The sequence below is a fragment of the Littorina saxatilis genome, linkage group LG15, assembly GCF_037325665.1.
Source record: "Littorina saxatilis isolate snail1 linkage group LG15, US_GU_Lsax_2.0, whole genome shotgun sequence".
In the NCBI taxonomy this organism is placed as follows: domain Eukaryota; kingdom Metazoa; phylum Mollusca; class Gastropoda; order Littorinimorpha; family Littorinidae; genus Littorina; species Littorina saxatilis.
This window is the reverse complement of record NC_090259.1, coordinates 37683259-37709039: the sequence shown is the minus strand read 5'-3', so window position 1 is coordinate 37709039 and position 25781 is coordinate 37683259. Positions and strand designations below refer to the sequence as shown.

Below are 25781 nucleotides of genomic sequence, written 5' to 3'. Positions count from 1 at the left end.
CATTTATCTACCAAGAATAACATCTGTCTGTCTGTCTGTGTGTCCGTCGCGATATAACCTTCGTGGTTGAAAACGACGTTAAACACCAAATAAAGAAAGAAAGATGTCTGTGTGTTTGTGTGCGTGTTTGTTTGTTTTTGGCGTAAGTGTATCTCTGTAAGCATATCTACGTCTTTGTTTGTGTGCGTAAGTGCGTGCGTGCATGTGTGTGTGTCTGTGTCGGTTTTTGTCTCACTGTGTGTATGTCTGTCAGTTTATCTTATGTTTGTGTGTTTATTTTTGTGTATGTGTATATATATGTGTGTCTGCGTGCGTACGTGTGTGTGAGGGTATGAGTGTGTATGTGTGTGTGTGTGTGTGTGTGTGTGTGTGTGTGTGTGTGTGTGTGTGCGTGCGTGCGTGGATGCGTGCGTGCGTGCGTGCGTGCGTGCGTGCGTGCGTGCGTGTATGTTCAAAAATACAAAACCCTTCATTCCGCGATCCAAACGATCTACATCCAGACTCCCCACTTTCAAAGGTTTGAATTGTACTGACTTTTTCTCGACGGTAATAGAATTATTTGGTGTTGTAACAATGTTTGTTTTACAAGCTGTCCATATTATATAAGTTTTATTCGCTATAGCTTTATTCCGATCCAGACGTTGCGGCGGTGCGCTACCACACAAATGTGATTGCTTCATTTCTTTTTGAATGGTTGTACAATACAGACCGTTTTGAATGTTGATATTTCAACGCAGGACGCATCAATGAACATAATAGTTTGGCTTGTCAGTCCATTTATCGACAAAGAGGCGTGTAGGATGGGATGAAAGTGGGCGAACATGCTTGAGTGAGGACAGATCTACAGCAAATCGGTTCGCATGTTTGCTAACGTGTATATTTCTCGTTAAAAAACAAACATGGACTAAATTCAAACCTTACTCATTCCCACAACTATGAATATAAGATGTACGTGGTTTCAAAGAGACACATTTTGTTTTGAATGTGGGACACTTTCCGTGAAGTTGACGACAACGCTTTGTTTACACCTGGCGTCAGCGCGCTATCAGTATAGCCGAACATACGGCGTTGAAACTCCTCACAACCAAAAGGTACACCTGCAAATGATATTAAGATGCTATTTTTAATTTGCCTTACTTATCCTTTTAAATTTAACGTGTGTATGTTTCATTTCTTGGAACTGTTCAAATGTTTTACACTAAAAACCAAAGCCGATTACTTGCCTCATTATGATTTTTGTTAGCATACTGAATAACGTCAAAACTACAGGCACAAACAGATAATGACGTCATTTTAAGTGGCACAAACATGTACATGAATGCCTTCCCTTTCGAATGATTTACAGTTATAGAATTTCTGTCAAGCGGTTTAATCTGTATGTCCGTTTTATGAACCCAACCCTCTAAACGAGAATAGTAACGCCAAAGAAGGAAAACATACACACAAACCAACGTTTTTCTCACCAGTGGTTTGGAATATTGCTCCACGACTTTAGATTTAGTGTTGTGGTGTTAAAATCTATCAGAACAATGTGTTTGCTAACGTGACGCCAAAAAGTAACCAAAACGGTCCTTAGCCGACTGACTACTCGTTTTGGTGGCACCCTTTCGGTTCGTGCCCCTCAGCCAAGGAGACCAAGCCTTGTTATAGTAGAAGGCCACAGAGTTCAATTTAGCGTTGCCTGCACGAGAAAGTAGAACTACATCTGCCGCACACCGATGTTGGCCTTTAAACATCAATACGTTCCAGTGCCTTACCATTCTTTTTTTTTTTTTTAATTCTTGATTTTGCAACGTGAGCAGTCTTTCTGTCTTTGGATTTCTGCCTGTCGGCCTGTCTATTTGTCTGTCTGTCTGTCTGTCTGTCGGCCTGTCTATTTGTCTGTCTGTCTGCCTGTCGGCCTGTCTATTTGTCTGTCTGTCTGCCTGTCTATTTGTCTGTCTGTCTGCCTGTCTATTTGTCTGTCTGTCTGCCTGTCTATTTGTCTGTCTGTCTGCCTGTCTATTTGCCTGTCTGTCTGCCTGTCTATTTGTCTGTCTGTCTGCCTGTCGGCCTGTCTATTTGTCTGTCTGTCTGTCTGTCTGCCTGTCGACCTGTCTATTTGTCTGTCTGTCTATCTGTCGGCCTGTCTATTTGTCTGTCTGTCTGCCTGTCGGCCTGTCGGCCTGTCTGCCTGTCGGCCTGTCTATTTGTCTGTCTGTCTGCATGTCGGCCTGTCTATTTGTGTGTCTGTCGGCCTGTCTATTTGTCTGTCTGTCTGCATGTCGGCCTGTCTATTTGTCTTTCTGTCTGCCTGTCGGCCTGTCTATTTGTCTGTCTGTCGGCCTGTCTATTTGTCTGTCTGTCTGCCTGTCGACCTGTCTATTTGTCTGTCTGTCTGCATGTCGGCCTGTCTATTTGTCTGTCTGTCTGCCTGTCGGCCTGTCTATTTGTCTGTCTGTCGGCCTGTCTATTTGTCTGTCTGTCTGCCTGTCGACCTGTCTATTTGTCTGTCTGTCTGCATGTCGGCCTGTCTATTTGTCTGTCTGTCTGCCTGTCGACCTGTCTATTTGTCTGTCTGTCTGCATGTCGGCCTGTCTATTTGTCTGTCTGTCTGCCTGTCGACCTGTCTATTTGTCTGTCTGTCTGCATGTCGGCCTGTCTATTTGTCTGTCTGTCTGTCTGCCTGTCGGCCTGTCTATTTGTCTGTCTGTCGGCCTGTCTATTTGTCTGTCTGTCTGCCTGTCGACCTGTCTATTTGTCTGTCTGTCTGCATGTCGGCCTGTCTATTAGTCTGTCTGTCTATCTGTCGGCCTGTCTATTTGTCTGTCTGTCTGCCTGTCGGCCTGTCTATTTGTCTGCCTGTCGGCCTGTCTATTTGTCTGCCTGTCGGCCTGTCGGCCTGTCTGCCTGTCGGCCTGTCTATTTGTCTGTCTGTCTGCATGTCGGCCTGTCTATTTGTCTGTCTGTCGGCCTGTCTATTTGTCTGTCTGTCGGCCTGTCTATTTGTCTGTCTGTCTGCATGTCGGCCTGTCTATTTGTCTGTCTGTCTGTCTGCCTGTCGGCCTGTCTATTTGTCTGTCTGTCGGCCTGTCTATTTGTCTGTCTGTCTGCCTGTCGACCTGTCTATTTGTCTGTCTGTCTGCCTGTCGACCTGTCTATTTGTCTGTCTGTCTGCCTGTCGACCTGTCTATTTGTCTGTCTGTCTGCCTGTCGGCCTGTCTATTTGTCTGTCTGTCTGCCTGTCGGCCTGTCTGTCTGTCTGCCTGTCGGCCTGTCTATTTGTCTGTCTGTCGGCCTGTCTATTTGTCTGTCTGTCTGCCTGTCGACCTGTCTATTTGTCTGTCTGTCTGCCTGTCGACCTGTCTATTTGTCTGTCTGTCTGCCTGTCGGCCTGTCTATTTGTCTGTCTGTCTGCCTGTCGGCCTGTCTATTTGTCTGTCTGTCTGTCTGTCGGCCTGTCTATTTGTCTGTCTGTCTGCCTGTCGACCTGTCTATTTGTCTGTCTGTCTGCCTGTCTATTTGTCTGTCTGTCTGCCTGTCGGCCTGTCTATTTGTCTGTCTGTCTGTCGGCCTGTCTATTTGTCTGTCTGTCTGCCTGTTGGCCTGTCTATTTGTCTGTCTGTCTGTCCGTCGGCCTGTCTATTTGTCTGTCTGTCTGCATGTCGGCCTGACTGCCTGTCGGCCTGTCTATTTGTCTGCCTGTCGGCCTGTCGGCCTGTCTATTTGTCTGTCTGTCTGCCTGTCGACCTGTCTATTTGTCTGTCTGTCTGCATGTCGGCCTGACTGCCTGTCAGCCTGTCTATTTGTCTGCCTGTCGGCCTGTCTGTCTGTCGGCCTGTCTATTTGTCTGTCTGTCTGCATGTCGGCCTGACTGCCTGTCGGCCTGTCTATTTGTCTGCCTGTCGGCCTGTCTGCCTGTCGACCTGTCTATTTGTCTGTCTGTCTGTCTGTCGGCCTGTCGGCCTGTCTATTTGTCTGTCTGTCTGCCTGTTGGCCTGTCTATTTGTCTGTCTGTCTATCTGTCGGCCTGTCTGCCTGTCGACCTGTCTATTTGTCTGTCTGTCTGTCTGTCGGCCTGTCTATTTGTCTGTCTGGCTGCCTGTCAGCCTGTCTATTTGTCTGTCTGTCTGCCTGTCGGCCTGTCTATTTGTCTGTCTGTCTGCATGTCGGCCTGTCTATTTGTCTGTCTGTCTGTCTGTCTGTCGGCCTGTCTATTTGTCTGTCTGTCTGCATGTCGGCCTGTCTATTTGTCTGTCTGTCGGCCTGTCTATTTGTCTGTCTGTCTGTCTGTCGGCCTGTCTATTTGCCTGTCTGTCTGCATGTCGGCCTGTCTGCCTGTCGGCCTGTCTATTTGTCTGTCTGTCTGTCCGTCGGCCTGTCTATTTGTCTGTCTGCCTGTCGGCCTTTCTATTTGTCTGTCTGTCTGTCTGTCGGCCTGTCTATTTGTCTGTCTGTCTGCCTGTCGGCCTGTCTATTTGTCTGTCTGTCTGCCTGTCGGCCTGTCTATTTGTCTGTCTGCCTGTCTGCCTGTCGGCCTTTCTATTTGTCTGTCTGTCTGTCTGTCGGCCTGTCTATTTGTCTGTCTGTCTGCATGTCGGCCTGTCTATTTGTCTGTCTGCCTGTCGGCCTGTCTATTTGTCTGTCTGTCGGCCTGTCTATTTGTCTGTCTGTCTGCATGTCGGCCTGTCTGCCTGTCGGCCTGTCTATTTGTCTGTCTGTCTGTCCGTCGGCCTGTCTATTTGTCTGTCTGTCTGCCTGTCGGCCTGTCTTTGTCTGCCTGTCGGCCTGTCTATTTGTCTGTCTGTCTGCCTGTCGGCCTGTCTATTTGTCTGTCTGTCTGCCTGTCGGCCTGTCTATGTGTCTGCCTGTCGGCCTGTCTATTTGTCTGTCTGTCTGCCTGTCGGCCTGTCTATTTGTCGGTCTGTCTGTCTGTCAGCCTGTCTGCCTGTCGGCCTGTCTGCCTGTCGACCTGTCTATTTGTCTGTCTATCGGCCTGTCTATTTGTCTGTCTGTCTGCATGTCGGCCTGTCTGCCTGTCGGCCTGTCTATTTGTCTGTCTGTCTTCCTGTCGGCCTGTCTATTTGTCTGTCTGTCTGCCTGTCGGCCAGTCTATTTGTCTGTCTGTCTGCCTGTCGGCCTGTCTATTTGTCTGTCTATCTGTCTGTCGGCCTGTCTATTTGTCTGTCTGTCTGCCTGTTTGTCTGTCTGTCTGTCGGCCTGTCTATTTGTTTTTCTGTCTGCCTGTTGGCCTGTCTATTTGTCTGTCTGTCTATCTGTCGGCCTGACTGCCTGTCTATTTGTCTGTCTGTCTGCCTGTCGGCCTGTCTATTTGTCTGTCTGTCTGTCTGTCGGCCTGTCTATTTGTCTGTCTGTCTGCCTGTCGGCCTGTCTATTTGTCTGTCTGTCTGTCTGTCGGCCTGTCTATTTGTCTGTCTGTCTGCCTTTCGACCTGTCTATTTGTCTATCTGTCTGCATGTCGGCCTGTCTATTTGTCTGTCTGTCTGTCGGCCTGTCTATTTGTCTGTCTGTCGGCCTGTCTATTTGTCTCTCTGTCTGCCTGACTATTTGTCTGTCTATCTGTCTGTCGGCCTGTCTATTTGTCTGTCTGTCTGCCTGTTGGCCTGTCTATTTGTCTGTCTGTCTGTCTGTCGGCCTGTATATTTGTCTGTCTGTCTGCCTGTCGGCCTGTCTATTTGTCTGTCTGTCTGCCTGTCGGCCTGTCTATTTGTCTATCTATCTGTCTGTTGGCCTGTCTATTTGTCTGTCTGTCTGCCTGTTGGCCTGTCTATTTGTCTGTCTGTCTGTCTGTCGGCCTGTCTATTTGTCTGTCTGTCTGCCTGTTGGCCTGTCTATTTGTCTGTCTGTCTGTCTGTCGGCCTGTCTATTTGTCTGTCTGTCTGCCTGTTGGCCTGTCTATTTGTCTGTCTGTCTGTCTGTCGGCCTGTCTATTTGTCTGTCTGTCTGCCTGTTGGCCTGTCTATTTGTCTGTCTGTCTATCTGTCGGCCTGACTGCCTGTCTATTTGTCTGTCTGTCTGCCTGTCGGCCTGTCTATTTGTCTGTCTGTCTGCATGTCGATCTGTCTATTTGTCTGTCTGTCTGCCTGTCTATTTGTCTGTCTGTCTGCCTGTCGGCCTGTCGGCCTGTCTATTTGTCTGTCTGTCTGACGTCTACCTTTCTGTTTTTGAATCTTGTATACAACAAAAGAATTGTTGTTGTGTGCTCTTTGTCTGCCTGTCTGTTTTAGAATTTTGTATTCGTAAAAACAGCAGAACAAGTTAAACTTATAAATGTGCTGCTGGAGACATTATAAATCTGCAATTCTTTTGTTAAGAAATGTTGTTTTCTAGATATTAACGTTGGTTTAGTCCCTAAGAACAACTTCCCGGGGTCTATACCAAACAAGCTAAAGTTATAAATATGACGACAATGTGTAATGTTGTGCACTGTTTGTCTGTCTGTCTGTCTGTCTGTCTGTCTGTCTGTCTGTATCTCTGTCTGTCTGTCTGTATCTCTGTATCTCTGTCTGTCTGTCTGTCTTTGAATTTTTCCCACAACAACAGAGCTCAACAAGTTAAAATTATAAATGTGCTCCTGGAGGTCTGTCTGTTACCCTGTTTGTCCGTCTCTTTGTCTGTTTTGGAATCTCGTATAAAACCAAAGAAAACAAAGTTCAACTAAAAAGCAGGCTCCTAGAGACAACATCATAAAGTTTCCATTTTTTGGCAAAGGAATATTTCTTTTAAATCAGCTTGGTTTAGTCTCCCTAAACGATTGTGATACCAATGAGTGTTGTATTGCTCCGTCTGCCTGTCTGTCTGTCTGTCTGTCTGTCTGTCTGTCTGTCTGTCAGTATGTTAGTCTGTCTGTCTGTCTGTCTGTCTGTCAGTATGTCTGTCTGTCTGTCTGTCTATCTGTCTGTCAGTATGTCTGTCTGTCTGTCTGTCTGTCAGTATGTCTGTCAGTATGTCTGTCTGTATGTATGTATGTATGTATGTATGTATGTCTGTTTGTATGTCTGTCAGTAAGTATGTCTCTCTGTCTGTTTGTCAGTATGTCTGTCTAGCTGTCTGTCTGTGGGCTCCCAGACAACATTATGAAGCTGCAATTTGTTAACAAAAAGATGTTTCGTTTGTCTGTCTGTCTGTCTGTCTGTCTGTTTGTTTGACTGTCTGCTTGATTGTTTGTGTGTTTGTCACCTGCGTTTCAGCTCCAAGAACATGTTTCCGGGTCCTATCCCCAAATCTCCTTTCAAGCCAAACTTCACGATCACGTGGGACTTTGACACAGCCGCCTTCCTCGAGCGACCAGATGTCAAAGGTCAGCCCCCAAAACTGATGACGTGGGTGGTCAAAGCTCGCTACATGCCTCCACTTCCGGAGCCAGTGCGCCTGCGCGTGTGCCCGGAAATGCCGTGTCGGATGACGACCAACAAACAGTACCAGAAAGACAGCGCCGCTCTGATGTGGGCGGGACAGATCATGAGAGAACCCGCTCCCCCTCCTAGATCTCACCCGGACCAGGTCATTTTATTTTCATTTTCATTTGTATAACGTTTTTGTCCTTTTGCTGGGAAATTCGGGTCGCTCCCTCTCAGTGGAAAGCAACAAAATCGCGCTACCCAGGTGTGTACGTGTTTAGTTGTAATCAGCCACCTGCACTTATGGCAGAAGGACCGAGGTCTTTTACGTGCCACTGTGGTGACACGGAGGTGGGACATGGAATCTGAGTCTGCACATTAAGTTGACCCGTGACTGTCCCGGCCCGGATTCGAGCCCGTGACCCTATCCAGGTTTCCCAATTGCTTCGTTTCCGGCCGATTTATGTGGAGCACGTGATGCGCACAAAAAATATTGGCGGTCTAGAAGTGTCGTCTGCGCAATGATCGCGGCGGCTTTCTTGACCGCCAAGGACGACCCCGCACGTTGTGAGACGTCATTCGTTAGACCTCAACAGGATCTCAAGTCCAGTGCTGTACCAACGAAGCAACCCGGTCGGAATGGACTGACCCTCGTTTCTCCGCGGCGAGATATAGCGAACGCGTGAATTAAAGACATTCGATGGAGACTAAACAATAAATAAAACCAAGACGTCTCATTTTAACCCTCTCTCTTTCGAAGTGAAATCTTTGATTTCAAAATCCAGAAAATACGTCATAACGTGAACAATGGCGTCACGTAAACATTCTGTAACTTCTTCTGCATGTCTTCCGAGGAAGTTAAAGACTTTTAATAACGACGTTTTATTTCGGTGAGTTCAACCTATCAGCAGTAGGAAATTAATCGTGAGGTCACCGCCTGACTGTGCACGTATCGGTGTCGTACATCATTAAGCGGGTTAAACTAGGAAGTAGCGTTTTGTTAGGGAATGCTCGCTAATGATGACGATGATGATGTTGACGATATGACGACGACGATGATGACGATGACGATGACGACGATGACGACGATGATGATGATGATGATGATGATGATGATGATGATGATGATGATGATCACGACGACAACGACGACGACGATGATGAAGATGATGATGATGATGATGATGATGATGATGATGATGATGTGGGTATAATCACCTGTGACGATGTTTCAGGTTTACGTGTTCCACAATCATGAGCCGCAGGCAGAATGGATCCACAGCCCAAGCTTCAGGAAACCAGCTTGGAAGTCGGCGTTTAACTGGACCATGCATTACAGGTTTGTTCGGGAAAGGGGTGTGATGAGAGGGGTGGTGGCCTTGTGTGTGTGTGTGGGGGGGGGGGGGGTTGCGTGTGTGTGTGTGTGTGGTGGGGGGTGCATGACAGAGTGTGTGTGTATTTGTTTGTGTGTGTCTGTGTGTGTGTGTGTGTGTGTCTGTGTGTGTGTGTGTGTCTGTGTGTGTTGTAATTTCCACTACAGTAATACCATGATAGGGAACAGTTTAGAGAAAGAGTAGTAGAGTGCCTTTCTGAATTAGTTTACTTGTACATTCTCGCTTCGCATTCAAACTGGTTTTTGTTCAGGTCTCCAAATAAAAGCATGATATTAATTTTTCTCTCTTGCAATGGCTTTATCCTGTACCCCAGGTTCTTCTCCTTCTTCTTCTTCTTCTTCTTCTTCTTCTCCTTCTCCTTCTCCTTCTCCTTCTTTGTTAATGGGTTGAAACTCCCACGTACACTCGTGTTTTTTGCACGAGTGAGGTTTGACGTGTATGGCCGTTTTAACCCGGCCATCAGTTGAGGCAGCCATAAACCGACTTCGAAGGTTGCATGCTCGGTGGCTCAGTTGGTAAAGCATTGGACTTGTAATCCTAAGGTCACGTGTTCGAATCCAGGCAAGGACGGACACGGGTCAACTCTATGTGCAGACTCAGAGACGATATCCTTGCCCAACCTCCGTGTCACTACAGTGGCACGTACAAGATCTCGGTCATTCTTCCATGCATGCAGGTGGCTGATTACACCTAAAAATGCACACACCTGGATAGCGCGACTCTCGTTGCCGCCAGCTTTCCTCTGGGAGGAAGCGACCACAATTTCCCAGCATTTGAATAATAGAGTAAATTAAATGAAGTGTTGGTGTTTCTCTAGGTTCGACTCGGACATTGTCGACCTGTACGGCAAACTGGTCAAGCGAAACCCACCGGTCAAGAACTACACGGCCATTCTGGCCAAGAAGACCAAGTTCGCCGCGTGGATGGTCAGTCACTGTGACACGCATGGCCGCCGCGAGAAGTACATCAAGCTGCTGCGAGACTTTATCCCGGTGGATGCGTACGGCGGATGCGCAAAGAACAAATGCCCCCGGAGCTCTGACGACTCGTGCTACAAGATGATCAACGCAGACTACAAGTTCTACTTCGCCTTTGAGAACGCCTTCTGCAAGGACTACATCACGGAGAAGTTCTTCCGCTACCTGGAGGCCGACACGGTGGTGGTGGCGCGAGGCAGCAACGAATATAAGGTCAGATATAAGACCCTCAATGAAAATACCTCCCACTTTTAAGACTTTGCTTTGTCATATTTTTGGTTCATATAACCTCTGTAAATTTAGCCCCATTTTAAGACACTTCTTTTTACATTTAGTCAAGTTTTGACTAAATGTTTTTACATAGAGGGGGAATCGAGACGAGGGTCGTGGTGTATGTGTATGTGTATGTGTGTGTGTGTGGGGGGGTGGGGGTGTGTGTCTGTCTGTCTGTGCGTGTGTGTGTGTAGAGCGATTCAGACTAAACTACTGGACCGATCTTTATGAAATTTGACATGAGAATTCCTGGGAATGATATCCCCGGACGTTTTTTTTCTTTTTTTTTGGATAAATACCTTTTATGACGTCGTATCCGGCTTTTTGTAAAAGTTGAGGCGGCACTGTCACACCCTCATTTTTCAATGAAATTGATTGAAAGTTTGGCAAATGAATTTTCCACGAAGGCCGGACTTTGGTATTGCATTTCAGCTTGGTGGCTTAAAAACTAATGAATGGGTTTGGTCATTAAAAATCAGAAACTTGTAATTAAAATTATTTTTTTATTAAACGATCCAAAAATATTTTCATCTTATTCTTCGTCATTTTCTGATTCCAAAAACATATACATATATTATATTTGGATAACAAACAAGCTCTGAAAATTAAAAATATGAAAATTATGATTAAAATTAATTTTCCGAAATCGATTTGTATAAGTACATTGCCAAGCACTACAAACCGTCCTAACCTTAAAATGCAGTATCAAAAGTATGGAAGCAAAGTCTTATCTGACCAATGCATGTAGTAAACATATAATTTATTAACTTGATAATTAAGTAGAAGTGCATTGCCAAGGCACTGCATACCCCCAGCAAAGAACAAATTAATCGCCCCTCTCTCTCTCTCACAAACACGCACACTCACAGACACTGAGACACCACACACACAGGCGTGCGCTGAAACCACGTCACACACACACTCACTCACTCACACATCATCCATGCTCACAATGTATTATTTATAAGCGAGGGTTCTGCAAAAAATCAGCATGACAATGTGGCCTTTCTTTACACAAAAAATGACACTTCGGATCAATAGAATCAAGTGTAACACATGTAAGTTTAGATGATTTTGACTCGGTCTTCATCGTGGATTGACGCCCACCAAAGCCTAATTGAATCCCTCCGAGATTGAAAATACATTGTCCACTAAATACATTGTCTCGCTTTCGCTCGCAGTTCAATATTTTGAAAAAAACAACTCGTGTAAATCTGGTACGACACAGCAAGCCATGTAGTATTCTCTATTTATCACATTTATGTCTTACAGCCTCACAATTGGGGCTCACATTCCCACTTTCTGTCTGACAGAATCACGCACCAACAGGCCTAAACCATTTGTATCTTAGAGCCTGAAAATTCGGACTCACATTCAAGCATGAATACTTACTTACTGCTTACTTATCTCGTAACCCGTAACCCGCCGGGGTCGTAAGGGCACTGCATGAAAAAGACCCCAAAAATGGGTAGCGCTTGACTGTATGGCAGCTCGCTTTCCCACTGAGAAAGCAGTCGAATTTCCATGAAGGTAACCTCACAGGACTATAATTATGAAATCTTATCCTTATCCTACACTTTCTGTCCGACAGAATCACGCACCAACAGGCATCTTCGTCAACAGAGCGGACGGTTCATAACCTCTGTAAATTTACCCCCATTTAAAGACTTACTCCTTTTTAAGACCATAATTTTTCAGATTTTGTTGAGGTCTTAAAAATGGGGTTCCACTGTATCACATTTATGTCTTACAGCCTCATGTCTTATGTCTTACAGCCTCATGTCTTATGTCTTACAGCCTCACAATTCGGGCTCACATTCCCACTTTCTGTCTCACAGAATCATGCACCCAAAGGGATATTCGTCAACACAGCGGACTTCAAATCCGCCAAGGATCTGGCGGAGCACCTGCTCCACCTCGATATTCACCCGGAGGAGTACATCAAAATCCTCAAGGCCAAGGACGAGTACCAGCCCCTCTACGAAGACTGGCCAATCAGGAACAACATGGGGGACATCTATTACATGCACTATCACTACGAGTCGGTGTCTTACTGTGAGATGTGTAAGAGGTTGTGGGATTTGGACACATACGGCAAAACAGTGCCTGACATTGCTGAGTGGTTTGATCGGGAGAACTGTTATCCCCCTAAAGATATTAGGTGAGAGGGGAAGGGGGAGGGCAATTGTTTTGGGAAGGGTTGCGTGACATTTGTGTGTTGGTGTGGGGTTGGGTTGTGGCTGTGTGTGTGTGTGTGTGTGTGTGTGTGTGTGTGTGTGTGTGTGTGTGTGTGTGTGTGTGTTCGCGCGCTCGTGTGTGTGTTCGCGCGCTCGTGTGTGTGTAATGTGTGTGTGTGGGGGTGGTGGTGTGCGTGCTTGCGTGTGTTTCCGATCTCATTAATGCATTGCATGTTGCTCAATCATTTTGCGACAGGGTTAAAATTCGCATTCTTTCGACATGTGTGATTGTTTGATAACGTGTGTTTCAATCTTTCCATCATTACCGTACTAAATCAGTTTGGATATATCGGAATTTTCACTTTAACGAGGTTTTCAGCGTTCGACAACACTTTAACGAGGTTGAATGAAGAAAGAATGTGGGAATTTTAGAGCACTTTGTTTGCTCATGACTGAGATAGGCTCGTTGTTATCTTTGGTGTGTTGAATATTTCCAGGCTTGCGCTGTATATCTGTTTTGAACAATTCCATATTCTCGACTTGCATATTTTTGGGGACCAATTCCATTATTGTGATGCATATCTATTTTGAATAATTCCATTGTTACGTTTCGTAGCTGTGTTGAACAATTCAATTCTTGTGTTGCATATCTGTGTTAAATCATTCCGTTCTTGCGTGGTTTGTCTCTTTTGAATGATTCTATTCCTGTGTAATGTTTTGTTTTGTCATGAATATAATGTTCCAATGGCATACTAGTACTTTTCTTGTTTGTTGATTCTGAATTAATTTTGGAACGATGGCAGACTATTTGTTATTGGATTTGTGTTGCATACTGTATCTGTGTTGAACCATTCCATTCCTGCGTTGCATATTAAGTAGACAAATTTCATTTTTGCTTTGCATGTTTATTTTTTTTAAATTCCATGCTGGTGTGGCATGTCTGTGTTGAACATTTCCATTCTTGGGATTCCGTTCTTGCGTGGCATATGTTGATTATTTATTCTGATTGCGTTACGTACTAGTGTTTAACAATTCGATTCGTGTGTTGCATATTAATTTTTGTCTTGAACAATTCCATTCTTGCCTTGCATGTATACATATCTGTTTTGAAGAATTCCGTTTTGGATTGACATTGTTGTCAATGTTGTCCTTCCTAGATACATTCCTTGTGCATAATAAGCTGATCTATTGATCTTATGGTATCATTTTCAAAGTGTACTTTAAATCCTGTGCTAGTCTCAGTGACCGCCTGATTCCTGAATATACAAAGAACGCAGTCTAGATGTGACAAGACTCTTAAGTATACTTTTCATGCAAAAAATGAATGTGTTAAAACATTTTTTTTTAAATAAAAAAAAATATAAAGGACAGAAAAAAAAGAAAAAAAAGATAAATGAATATAACAACATAGAACGTTTGAATAAAGCTACAAAGATATAAACTATTTATTTGTGAAACAGGAATAGGAACAAATATTTTCCAAGTTTATGTGTTGTGGGGAAAACATGTGTTTATGTGTTAATTTAATTGACGTTACAGTTGTGATGTGGAAATAATGTTTAAAACAGAAAGAATATTATGTGTGAAAATTATTTCGGATAACAATTGTTTTTACGTGGTGAACGTTTATTTTCCTAATAATTCTTTGGAAAAAAGTCAATTGTGGAAACAAGTAAATGAGTATTTAGAAAATTTAGATGGTGAGAAAATAATCTGTGGTGATTTTAATTGTGTTTTGAATAACGATTTAGATATTGTAAGTGGAGAAAAGCATAAAACGGTTGATGTGGTAAATTTCCAGCAATTCTTAAATAATAATGTCTTAAATGATGTATGGCGCCTGTTTCACACAGATGAAAGGGAGTTTTCCTGGAGTAGGAAGAACCCCTTTATAGCCCGTCGTCTCGATTATATTTTCGTTTCTGATCATTTATTTGATAAAACCCTTTTTTGTAATATTTTGTCAGTACCACACACAGATCATCGTTTGCTTGAACTCAAAATTCAGTTTGTAAATATCAAACGTGGTCCCTCTTATTGGAAATTGTCTCCGCGGGTTAATACTACTTATATTTCAAGGTGAATAAAAGTGGACTGTATGAAGTTTATGATGAATGCAATTGATGATCAAAATGTACTGTTTGCGAGTTGACGATTAGGTGTTCTACTTTAACAAAATTTAAAACTATGGTAAACTACGGGGGAACTTTCTGTGACACCGACCCCCCCCCCCCCACCCCACCCCTACAAGACGTATCCCCTTTGCGTGTGTGTGTGTGTGTGGGTGTGTGTGTGTGTGGATTTGTGTGTGTGTGTGTGTGTGTGGGTGTGTGTGTGTATGGGGCATTACACGAGTGAATTTTTCCAGTATTTCTGTAATTTCACACAAAAAAGACACAAATACACAGAATAAAATACACTGTATACGTTTGGTGCTTTTAGACACAGGGACCACGCAAGCACAGCTAGATAAACGAACGACGAGCATTTAGAAAACAACAAAAGGAGGTGTTAAAAACAGCAATCTTTTATTTACAAAACACGACTCTATTAATGCCAGATCCAAGACTAAAAGCACTGAATATATTGTATAAGCACCAAAATACTCAATACATTGGCACCCTGTTGAGAAAATCTATTGACACACTTTTTGTTCAATATTTGTCCTACCTTTGAGTAAAGATTTACCAAAGAAACACGCACACACGCGCACACACACACACACACACACACACACACACACACACACACACACACACACACACACAAGCAAACACAAATAATAGAGCAAACTTTTCATACAGACGCGTGAATAAAATAAAAAATAAAATAAATGCAGGAAGCATCTTTGCAGAATGAGCCACCTGAAAATCACAAACTGAGACATGCGGAGACAAACTTTTTGTTCACTTGATAAGACAAGCCAAAATTCTACGAGGAGGGGTGAACGATCGCCGAGAGTGAAGTACAAGGCGGTTGTCTACCAGGATGACGTCACCTTTCTGCCACGTCACGGCGACAGCGACGTCACTGAACACAGCGTCAAGGTCATCCATGACGTTAGGGAGCATTGGACTGCCGTCACCAAACGTCACAGCTTTCTCTGGACAGTTGCGTGAATCTCTCCATCTAGTAAGGAACAATAAAAATCCGAATTCTAGGAGTTGGTTGATTGGCAGATATATAACTGTTTTCAGCAAAAATCCCAAAACAGATATACTGGTAACTATTCCTCCTGGTTCTGAATATCATTCTCGCCAGACACTGAGAACAGCATTGCTTTCTAAGCAAAGAGAACAAGAGAGAACAAGAGAACAAGAATTTAATCCGCAATATAGCATACAAGCCATTGGTATTTGTTCTAAGTTCATTATCTGTACCCGGTAAAGGTGTACGTCTGTATGTCCGCTTTCAAGACCATTGGGTGTGGCACGTAAAAGACCTCGGTCATTCTGCCTTAAGTGTAGCTGGCTGATTACACGTAAACACGCGACTCTCGGCATTAGGATAATAGAGAAAAATGAAATGATATGAAAGGAGACGATCGCCCGTTGAGTCGAATGCAGCAACCTGTCACATGGCTCAAATTCATTGGGCTTGTAGCTTTTGGTAAAGCAGGAGTTCATGTCCTCTGTCAATGTTCAAACACCGCTCTCTTTACCCTTTCCAAAAATCAAAAATCAAAAATCAAACAGATTGACTGCAAAAATTCCAAACGTTCCAAAAGTCAGAATTAAAAAAAACAAGAGTTGTAGGTTATTGGAACGGTATTTACGTAAATGTATCGTTTTGTTTTGTCAATAATTAAACATTCCAATAACCTCAAACTGTTGTGTTTTGATTCTTTCCAAAAACACACAAGACTTCAACTTCAACTGACCCTCTGTATGCAGCGATGACGGAGTTGAACCAGGTCTTGAGGCCCGTTCTCTCCTCCACCCGTACAGCCGGCAGACACGCAGTGACGGTCTTGAGACAACCGTTGTCCAGCCATTCTGTGGACGTTCCCTGGGCCGCTGCTTTACGCTGTGCTTCCTCTCTGTCTGTCGTCTGGAAAGTGGACTGCCAGCCTCTGCCGATAGGGGAGCTCGGGTCGTCGCCGTCTGGCAGCACTCGCGTGTATCTGGATGGATATGGTGAAACTAATGAAGCGGAGGACATGCTTGAGAGACTCACCCTTCCATAACACGTACCCCCCTCCCCCCACAACCCAACATGAAGATCAAACTTGAAGTAAAAAAAAATAAACTAGATGAACCAGAATGAAGCCTTTGGGATGACATGCTTGGACGACTCACCTATCGTGATTGTTTTTCCACCCATCATCAAATTTGGAGAGAAAAAAAAAGTAGGCACAATGCGTACAATAAGTCATGTTTAACATGCACATTTCCCAGTTGAATCGGAAAATGGCAATCCAGTGATGTCGGCATAACAACATTATTAAAGTAATGACAAATTTATGAAACTGACAAAAAATGCTACAAAAAAGATTGGCATTTCCGCAATTTCAGTACGACGCGTTACCTCCAAACTGGCAATTCCGCAAAGTCGGTGAAAAATGTTATAAAGAAGTTTGAAACTACGCGATTTCGGCGAAACATATCTACCAAGAAAGATTAGCAATTCCGCGATTTCATGTATAATATAGGAATTTTGCTATTTTGACACACCATGTTCACCACGCACCTGACTCCTTCGGTCTCCAGCCTGGTGACAAAGTCAGGGTGCAGCTGCTGCATTCGTCGGTACACCACGTTGGACAAAGCTAGAGGGGTCTGGCCACCACTAGGGGGCGCCACGTCACAGTAGAAGAACAGGCGGCTTGGGAACGTTGGTACCTGATGAAAGTTATATTGATAAATTGATTGAGTTTATATCTTTCTATTCATTTATCTATCTTTTTTCGCTTACTTATCAACTCAGTAAAAATTATCGATGTATTGAGTTACTGATGCATTAATTATCTTAGTAATTGATTGATTGATTTGTTGATTTTTTTCTGCCACAGTCAAAGAACTTGGTGAAGATAGATTGTTTAATTCGTTGAATTACATTTCTTTTCTTACTTTCTGTCTTTCCTTTTTTCTATTTTTTTTCCATGTGAAGATAAAGATTTGTTTATCTATCTAATACTCTCTTTATTCATTTATGAAATTATCTACTGCTTTCACTGAACACTATTTAAAACAAATCCTGAAAAATACAGTTGCTATTGCCACCAGCCCCAATCCACCCAACCCCACCAGAACACCCCCCCCCCCCCCCCTATGCCCCTTTTCCCGCCACCTAGGCATTACCTGTGCCATTTCATGATGGAACGGGATGAGCATATCGGGAGGTGCCTCGTTGGCTGTGAAGACGTTACCTGTCACCACTGTCCTGGGGGCTGCCCCTCCCACATACTCCAGCGGTTCACCTCCAAATGCCTGTTGCAGAAATAAAAAGGTATTGCCATGGATATGGGGGGGTTGAAAGTAATATTGAAAAATGTCGGGAACCACCACCCCCGTGGTATCATTGTTGTTTGCTCTTCCTGGTTGGAGATATGTATTTTCCTAAGTAAAGCTGATTGGTTTTTCTCTCTCTCTCTCTCTCACACACACACACACACACACACACACACACACACACACTAACACTAACACTAACACACACAAACACACACAAACACTTACACACACTTACACACACACACACGCACGCACATCGACAGACACACACACACACACACACACACACTAACACACACACACTAACACACACACTAACACCAACTCTAACACACTCACTCACGCACGCACGCACACACACACACATACACACACTAACACTAACACACACACACACACACACACACACACATCGACAAACACACACACACACACACACACACACACACACACACACACACACACACACTCACACACACTCACAAAATACACTCCCACCTCTTTTGCAACACCCTCCACGACTTCACACTCAGCTTCAACTGTGTGTTGGTCCTCACCTTGACGAAGCTGTCGAAATCTTGAGGAGTTTTGATGGGGAAACCTCTGAACACTATTGCTCCGTTTTCAACCAGCAGCTCATCAGTTGTGGATTTCTGGTTTTGAACCTACAACACACCGAGAGAAAAAAAACACATTGACATTCTTCGTCAGCCAATGAGAAATGCACACATGTATCATCTCAGATCTGCCGAGGGTTTTACAGAAGGTAAAACCATCTCTTCACTGAATCAAACACAACAACAAAATCAACAGCCTCCGGCAACCACGCTTTTAATTTGTGGTATGTGTCCAAGTGGAGGAATGATCATATCCAACGTCAAAGCTTGCCCAGATGTGTGAGGGAAAGACAGTGCCTTCAAGAATGTGTGTGTGTGTGTGTGTGTGTGTGTGTGTGTGTGTGTGTGTGTGTGCGTGTGTGTGTGTGTGTGTGTGTGTGTCCATGCGTGCGTGCGTGCGTGCGTGCGTGCGAGTGTGTGTGTGTGTGTGGGTGTGTGTGTGTGTGTTTGTGTGTGTGTTGGGTCCCCAAAACCGTATGACTGCAATAATAGCATGTACATAATAACCTGTGACAGCCTCAAGAATCAAAACTATGACAAAGGAAACAACAGCTGTAAATAGTTCTTAGACTGCAGTTTGAGCTGATTGCTTCCCCTGGATAAAATGTTTTGGCTGGTACCTGTACGTTACGATTTGTATCTTATATTTCAATCATATCCCATGACCTCCCTTCTTTGTCTCTGTTACTTCAGTATGGGTATATATGTTGTATTTTTATAGCTCAATAAATACATCATGGACTCAAAAAAATATATGATAGTGCAGATTCCGATTTGGGCGAAGAACTACTTTGCTCCCGACCTTTGACCTCGCGCCGAACAATGTGACACATTTGTATGAAGTTCCAAAATCGTATTGCACGGCTCAGAAAACCATATCAGTTGCACGCAAAAATGAATCTCAGAACTGATCTGATGTATGAGATGCAATAAGCAAACGTTTCTTTCATTATGAAAGCAATGCAGGTCGAAAAAAACGAACATTCAACTTACAAGATAACCAGATGCTAGCGAACCAAAACAAAAACACGAGTACTCTCCCTTGCTTCGTTAGCAGACGACTTTTGAGACCGTCCTTACCTGGCACGGTTGGGCTTCGCTATCAATCTATCGGCTGTTTCACGTGTTTCGCGAGCAAGTCTACTCTTTTGCCTGGCTCTGCAGTAAGTCCACATTGGCGATGAAGGTATCCGAGAACTTAACATGTGTGTATTTTTCCGTAATCCAGTCATATTCCTTCAAAATGCAATCAATCGGCGGTGACAGACGTGTCGGTCGCGTTTTCCTCTCACCCATACCAGTTTAAGTTCATCCATGCAAACACACTCGCAAAACAGTTTATCACGTAGATACATTTCAAATAGGGAGCAAATGGTTAAATCTAAACCTACATATTTGTTCCCTAAAATTTGCTTCTCTGTCAATAAGCCTAATTACACACGTTCGAGAAAAACAACGTGGAATCGATTCTGAATCGAGTAAGCCAAATGGGTCCCAAACCCGTTTCGCCCGTTCTGCCGACCTGAAACGCAAAACAAAAGAATTGTGCGCTTCAACTAAATTAATTTCTATACGACTTCATTACTTTCTTGCAACTTATGAACCTTTACTTAAAGCTTTTAAATGGTCTGAAAGTAGTGTTACCGCGTACTTATCGATGCACTCATTCGTTTTATTTTTTCAGCGACTGTCACTTAGTTTAAGGTTGCAAAAGGGCTAAGTCTCGCTGGCAACAATGTTTTACACTGCACAGATCGCAACAGTGCCGCTAGTAGTCTACACTTTGTGTTTGATGGTAGAATGGGATATACAGATTACAACACTCGTGGTTTTTTATATGGCTTGTATTTCAGTCAAGACCCAGCGGGAATATCAATCGAGAGCCACTCGCCAGAGGCTCGTGTCTCCCGATGATATTCATCCGCTGGGTCTTGACTGAAATACAAGCCATATAAAAAACCACTCGTGTTGTAACCTATACGTATTTCTCCTGCAGTCAAGTGGTTAAAAGTGTTGGTGTCTGGATTGTCTTCCTAAGTAATCGTTTTGTCATTTAAAATGTGCTGTAAACTACACTGATCTGTAACCAAATTAGTCTCAATTCAATTTGTATCTGGCTTTGTTGGGTAAAGAAAAAAATGGTCAAATAGCTACACAGCTGCTTATCTGACTATGAATCAACGTCAAATCTGATTCATTCTCTTGGCAAATAAAGAAGAAGAAGAATGATAATAACTGGACATTAGTAAGTGCTTAACCAATGGCTCTAGGCCCTTTACAAAAGAACATATACAGAATAGAACAATTAAATTTACAACCTACATAAAACAATTAACCTTACGGACAAAAATCACCACAGGTACTGTTCACACAATATTCATAATATGCTATACACACTATGTATACACACATACCCAGCGAACACTTTCAACAATCATGCCAACTTTGTAGGAGAGGAGTACGTGCAGAAACGGAATGGAAAATCAATCAATCAATGAGGCTTATATCGCGCATATTCCGTGGGTACAGTTCTAGGCGCTCTGCAGTGATGCTGTGTGAGATGAAATTTTATACGGCCAGTAGATTGCAGCCATGTCGGCGCATATTTACCTTTCACGGCCTTATTCCAAGTCACACGGGTATGGTAGACAATTATTAACTGTGCCTAAGCAATTTTGCCAGGAAAGACCCTTTTGTCAATCGTGGGATCTTTAACGTGCACACCCAATGTAGTATACACGGGGGGTGGTTCGGACACCGAAGAGAGTCTGCACACAAAGTTGACTCTGTGAAATAAATTTCCGCCGAACCTGGGATCGAACTCGTGCTGACAGCGGCCAACTGAATACAAATCCAGCGCGCTACCAACTGAGCTATATCCCCGCCCCGGAAAAGACGGAACACAAGAAATAACAATAACAACACCAACAACACCAAACAAACAACAACCAATCAATCAAATAATACAAAAATGATTAAAAAAAATAGACAAATAAGAAATCAATCTGACCCATTCCAGAGCAGAGGGTAGATCCGTCAACGCCTCAGTTCCCAGGGTCAAAGGGAAGGGCCTGCCATCAAACTCTTTCTGCTCTGGCAGCTTCAGCTCACACACTGTCTTGCCAGTGTTCTCTGTCACGTTCTCTGGCATGCTGGCAGATTTTCTTCGATTCCAGTGGATCCTGGCAGGAACAAACGAGTAGGTGGGTTTTTTTCAATTAAAAAGTACAGTAAGGAATGGCACGACCGTTTAGTTGAATTTTAATGTACGTATTCTGGCATTCTGCATATTATAAGATGTTTGATGGTTTGTTGATAGACCAGCTTTTTTGTCGGTCCGAGGGAGAGCATATCGTCTTTTGTTTCATTTTTACATTTAGTCAAGTTTTGACTAAATGTTTTAACATCGAGGGGGAATCGAAACGAGGGTCGTGGTGTATGTGTGTGCGTGTGTGCGTGCGTGTGTGTGTCTGTCTGTGTGTGTGTGTGTCTGTGTGTGTGTGTAGAGCGATTCAGACTAAACTACTGGACCGATCTTTATGAAATTTGACATGAGAGTTCCTGGGTATGAAATCCCCGAACGTTTTTTTCATTTTTTTGATAAATGACTTTGATGACGTCATATCCGGCTTTTCGTGAAAGTTGAGGCGGCACTGTCACGCCCTCATTTTTCAACCAAATTGGTTGAAATGTTGGTCAAGTAATGTTCGACAAAGCCCGGACTTCGGTATTGCATTTCAGCTTGGTAGCTTAAAATTTAAGTAATGACTTTGGTCATTAAACACCTGAAAATTGTAAACAAAAAAATAAAAATTATAAACCGATCCAAATTTACGTTCATCTTATTTTCCATCATTTTCTGGTTCCAAAAACATATAAATATGTTATATTTGGATTAAAAACAAGCTCTGGAAATTAAATATATAAAAATTATTATCAAAATTAAATTGTCGAAATCAATTTAAAAACACTTTCATCTTATTCCTTGTCGGTTCCTGATTCCAAAAACATATAGATATGATATGTTTGGATTAAAAACACGCTCAGAAAGTTAAAACAAAGAGAGGTACAGAAAAGCGTGCTATCCTTCTTAGCGCAACTACTACCCCGCTCTTCTTGTCAATTTCACTGCCTTTGCCATGAGCGGTGGACTGACGATGCTACGAGTATACGGTCTTGCTGAAAAATGGCATTGCGTTCAGTTTCATTCTGTGAGTTCGACAGCTACTTGACTAAATGTTGTATTTTCGCCTTACGCGACTTTTTATTTTTACCAAGGCCGAAGTCGATACCCCCGAGGACCGACAAAAAAAGATGGTCTGACAAAAAACCACCAAACATCGTTTTTGTCATCATTTTGGTAGTAAGAAAATAAGTGTCAAATCAACATAGGGAGCCATGCTTTGAAACACGAGTTTCGTTTTCATAACACATGGTTTGGGGCCCCAGCACGTTGTTGCAATCAAAGCTGGCGTGTGAAAGCAACTTTCTGTGTTTTGAGTTCATAAAATGTTTGGATAAATATGTCAGGTTTGAGGATGCGCAGTTCTGTAGGTTCCTCTCAGTATTCCACCCCCTCGGTTTTCAGTTGTAAATATTAAGCTTAGTGGTCGAATGTGGAAGCTACGTTGGGTCAAAGGTCACAGAAGATTTGCGTCGTGCAGCGAAGGAAAGAATCGCGATCTTGTTTCCGACTCATTGCCTCTTTGTTTTTCATTAGACATGTCATTCTGCTTGATCGGCTTTGTTAGATGTTAGCATATCTTGTTGCTATGTTCTTTGCTTTTATTATTATTTCTTATTTGCGCTTCGTTTATCGATACAACGTCTTGTGCACGGGTCAAAAGGTGTGTGTCATGGGTCAATTGGATTGACTTGAACTTGACGTTCGTGTTTCTCCGAACGTCTGTGTATCGAAACACAGATACACGCACTCCATGACTTTGTAATAAGACAAAACATATCGCTAGGTTTCATTTGTTTGTGATGAATTTATGATCTGTCATAAAGTAGTTTTGTTTTTTGTTTACTTTTGCCAGTTTGCCAGTTCGTTTTTGGAACTTTGCGAAGCAGTGTCGTGTCGTCTGTTTAGGTCTGGGGAAACGCCAATGAAAAGAGCCGAAGAATCCCCGAGCGTTTCTATTGGGTTTGCTTTTGATTATCCATGTATAACCTGCTTCCTGCAACTATGGTAACCAGGGATTTATTGCATGGGGAACATGAGATTTATTTCCCAGGTGTTTGTGAATGAAAACTCGTGAAAATGATGACAATTTCTTTTATTCTAGTGAATCCTGGCAGGAACAAACGGGACAACTTTATATTTTGTTGAATGAAAAGGTACATTAAGAAATTACACGAATGTTTAGTTCTATTCCAATGTACTTGAAGAAATGTAACGACTGTTTCGTTGAATTTTAACGTACGTTTTCTGGAATGCTGGCAGATTTTCTTTGATTTCAGTGGATCCTGGCAGGAACAAACGAGTTGGGTGGGTTTTTTTTATTAAAAGGTACAATAAGAAATGGCACGAACCAAAAAATATATGCAACCTTCAAAAATGCTAATAACTTCTACATCTGTTGACCGAGTTACTTCATACTTCGTGTACACTAATTTCGGCTAATGTATGATCCGTCCACAAAGTAACACATTGTGTAGGAAAAATGGTCTGAACTTTGTGCAATTTCAAAAACAGTTGTACTTTAACGGAAATGCCACGACTGCTTTGTTGAATTCTAACGTTCGTTTCTGGCATGCTAGGGATTTTGTTTTATTCCAGTGGATCCTGGCAAAAGCAAATTGCACCAGCGTATAGTTAAATTAAAAAGTGCATAACATTAAGAAATGACATATTTAATTGAACTACAAGGTAAACAGAAAAGATTGTATCTTCAGGGGCTCACATCCACGTCGGACATCGGACATACACGGATATTTTTTTCCAAATGTCCCATACATTTTTCATGCCAGGGGACATATGTCCTAATGTTTTTGTCACAAAGTGGTCATTGTCCGATTATGCTTTCATTTGATACTGACATTGTCAACTGGAACTTTCCAATTTACAGTTTGATTTGCTATTTTATTGATGTTTTACGAAACGATGTATCTCTTAAAGCAGACGAAACTTAAGGAGACTGTGTATGCTATTTATAGAAAAGAGCTTCCAAGGGTCGCAACTCTGAATGCTCCTAGCCGGTTGACAGTTGCCTCCCTTCGCGTTTTGTTGCCCCAAAAAGTCCTGTGGATTAATTTTTGTTCAGGACAAATGTCCTATCACTTTTAAATTGTCCAGGAAATTTGTCTTATGCCACCTCTCATGGATGTGAGCCCCTGTATCTTTAAATGTTGCCTGCATGCGAATTATAACGTACGTTATCAGCTCAGGTGTGGGCGACAGGTGAAAACTGTATAACAGGCTAACAACGAGATTAAATGTTTGCATGATATGACTTCGACAAATTTGAAGAAAAGTCTAAACATCAGTGAAATTCTGTATCTAATTCCCGGTCTTTATTTTATGTATTTGTTATGAATCTCGTGTTTACTCTGTATACTACTCAGATGCAATGGGTTTTTTTAAATCTCGTTAAAATTCAAATTATATGGGACGCTCCTTTTTTGTGTACCTTTTTATTAAGAAGCAGGTATTTGATACTGATATGAATCTATTAATTAAACTTGTTTTGCTTTCATATGTTTATGCAAAAGCAAATCCACATCACATTCGCAATGTTCATCCTTTAGTAAAGAAATGCAAAATGTGATGTAGGCCTATTCATGACATCCAAATCATAAGCAAAGGATATGCATATGATGTCAAGCTTGAAAGACACCATATTCAATCTCCATACTGCAATTAGTCGGAATTATTTCGCAGAAAAACTTTTTTTATTCAGTAAAGTCACAAACACAAATAATATCGCATAACTTCACAACAACATTACATAAAAGTATCAATTCTACTTTAAATCAGTTTGAGTCATCGCAATGACAAGTTGTCTAAGGATAATGAGTACCAAAAATATCATAATAAAAATAACATCCTTACCTCCTAGATAGACAGTAGAATCCTTTTCTTTGAATTTGCTGATCTCAAGATGTCCAGACGAGCAGTTCTACTGTCGGAAATTTTTTTTTGACGCTGTGGAAACCGTTGAGTCCAACACCCCGCACGAATTGATTTGCATGTTGTTTTATACCACACACATAATTAGCATAATCCTGCCCAACCATGTCGGAACTTTTAGAATCACACCTGCGCAGCGTTACACAACCTGGGCCTAGCCAGTAGGGGTGGCGCTACAAATCTGCGCAGCTCCTTTTCTGGAAACTGCAGTTAAAATTAGCCGGACTCGTCATCGGATTAAGGCGTGAGAATATTAATGACTTCCATTTCTGGCTGGAGGACTGACTTCCAATTGTCGATTGACAGCACCCCTGTCATCAAGTGTTGAAACTGGTTTCAACAGGATGGCTCGATCATAGGCGCTAGAACAAACTGTCTTGCGTTTCTGCGTAAGGTGTAGATGACAACAAAAAGACTG

The 25781-nt window shown here is 42.8% G+C and overlaps 2 protein-coding genes across 7 annotated transcripts in view; one reads left to right on the top strand and one right to left on the bottom strand.

Moving 5' to 3' along the window:
- LOC138949254 (alpha-(1,3)-fucosyltransferase C-like) overlaps positions 1-14269 on the top strand; it is a 34977-nt gene extending 20708 nt beyond the window's left edge. For all 6 annotated transcript variants that reach the window (XM_070321033.1, XM_070321032.1, XM_070321037.1 and 3 more), the window contains 4 exons: positions 7191-7503; positions 8576-8679; positions 9552-9924; positions 11823-14269. In XM_070321033.1, coding sequence (XP_070177134.1) covers positions 7191-7503; positions 8576-8679; positions 9552-9924; positions 11823-12149 — 1117 coding nt within the window. In that variant the 3' untranslated portion in view covers positions 12150-14269. The remainder of the gene's footprint in view (positions 1-7190; positions 7504-8575; positions 8680-9551; positions 9925-11822) is intronic.
- Positions 14270-14672: 403 nt separating this feature from the next.
- LOC138948113 (uncharacterized) lies at positions 14673-25425 on the bottom strand. Its single transcript, XM_070319633.1, has 7 exons — positions 25286-25425; positions 21242-21413; positions 18172-18279; positions 17462-17590; positions 16851-17002; positions 16042-16284; positions 14673-15290 (listed from the first exon to the last, which is right to left on the bottom strand). The coding sequence occupies exons 2-7, from the start codon at positions 21380-21382 to the stop codon at positions 15068-15070; spliced, it is 996 nt and encodes a 331-aa protein (XP_070175734.1). The 5' UTR covers positions 21383-21413; positions 25286-25425; the 3' UTR covers positions 14673-15067.
- Positions 25426-25781: the final 356 nt, after the last annotated feature.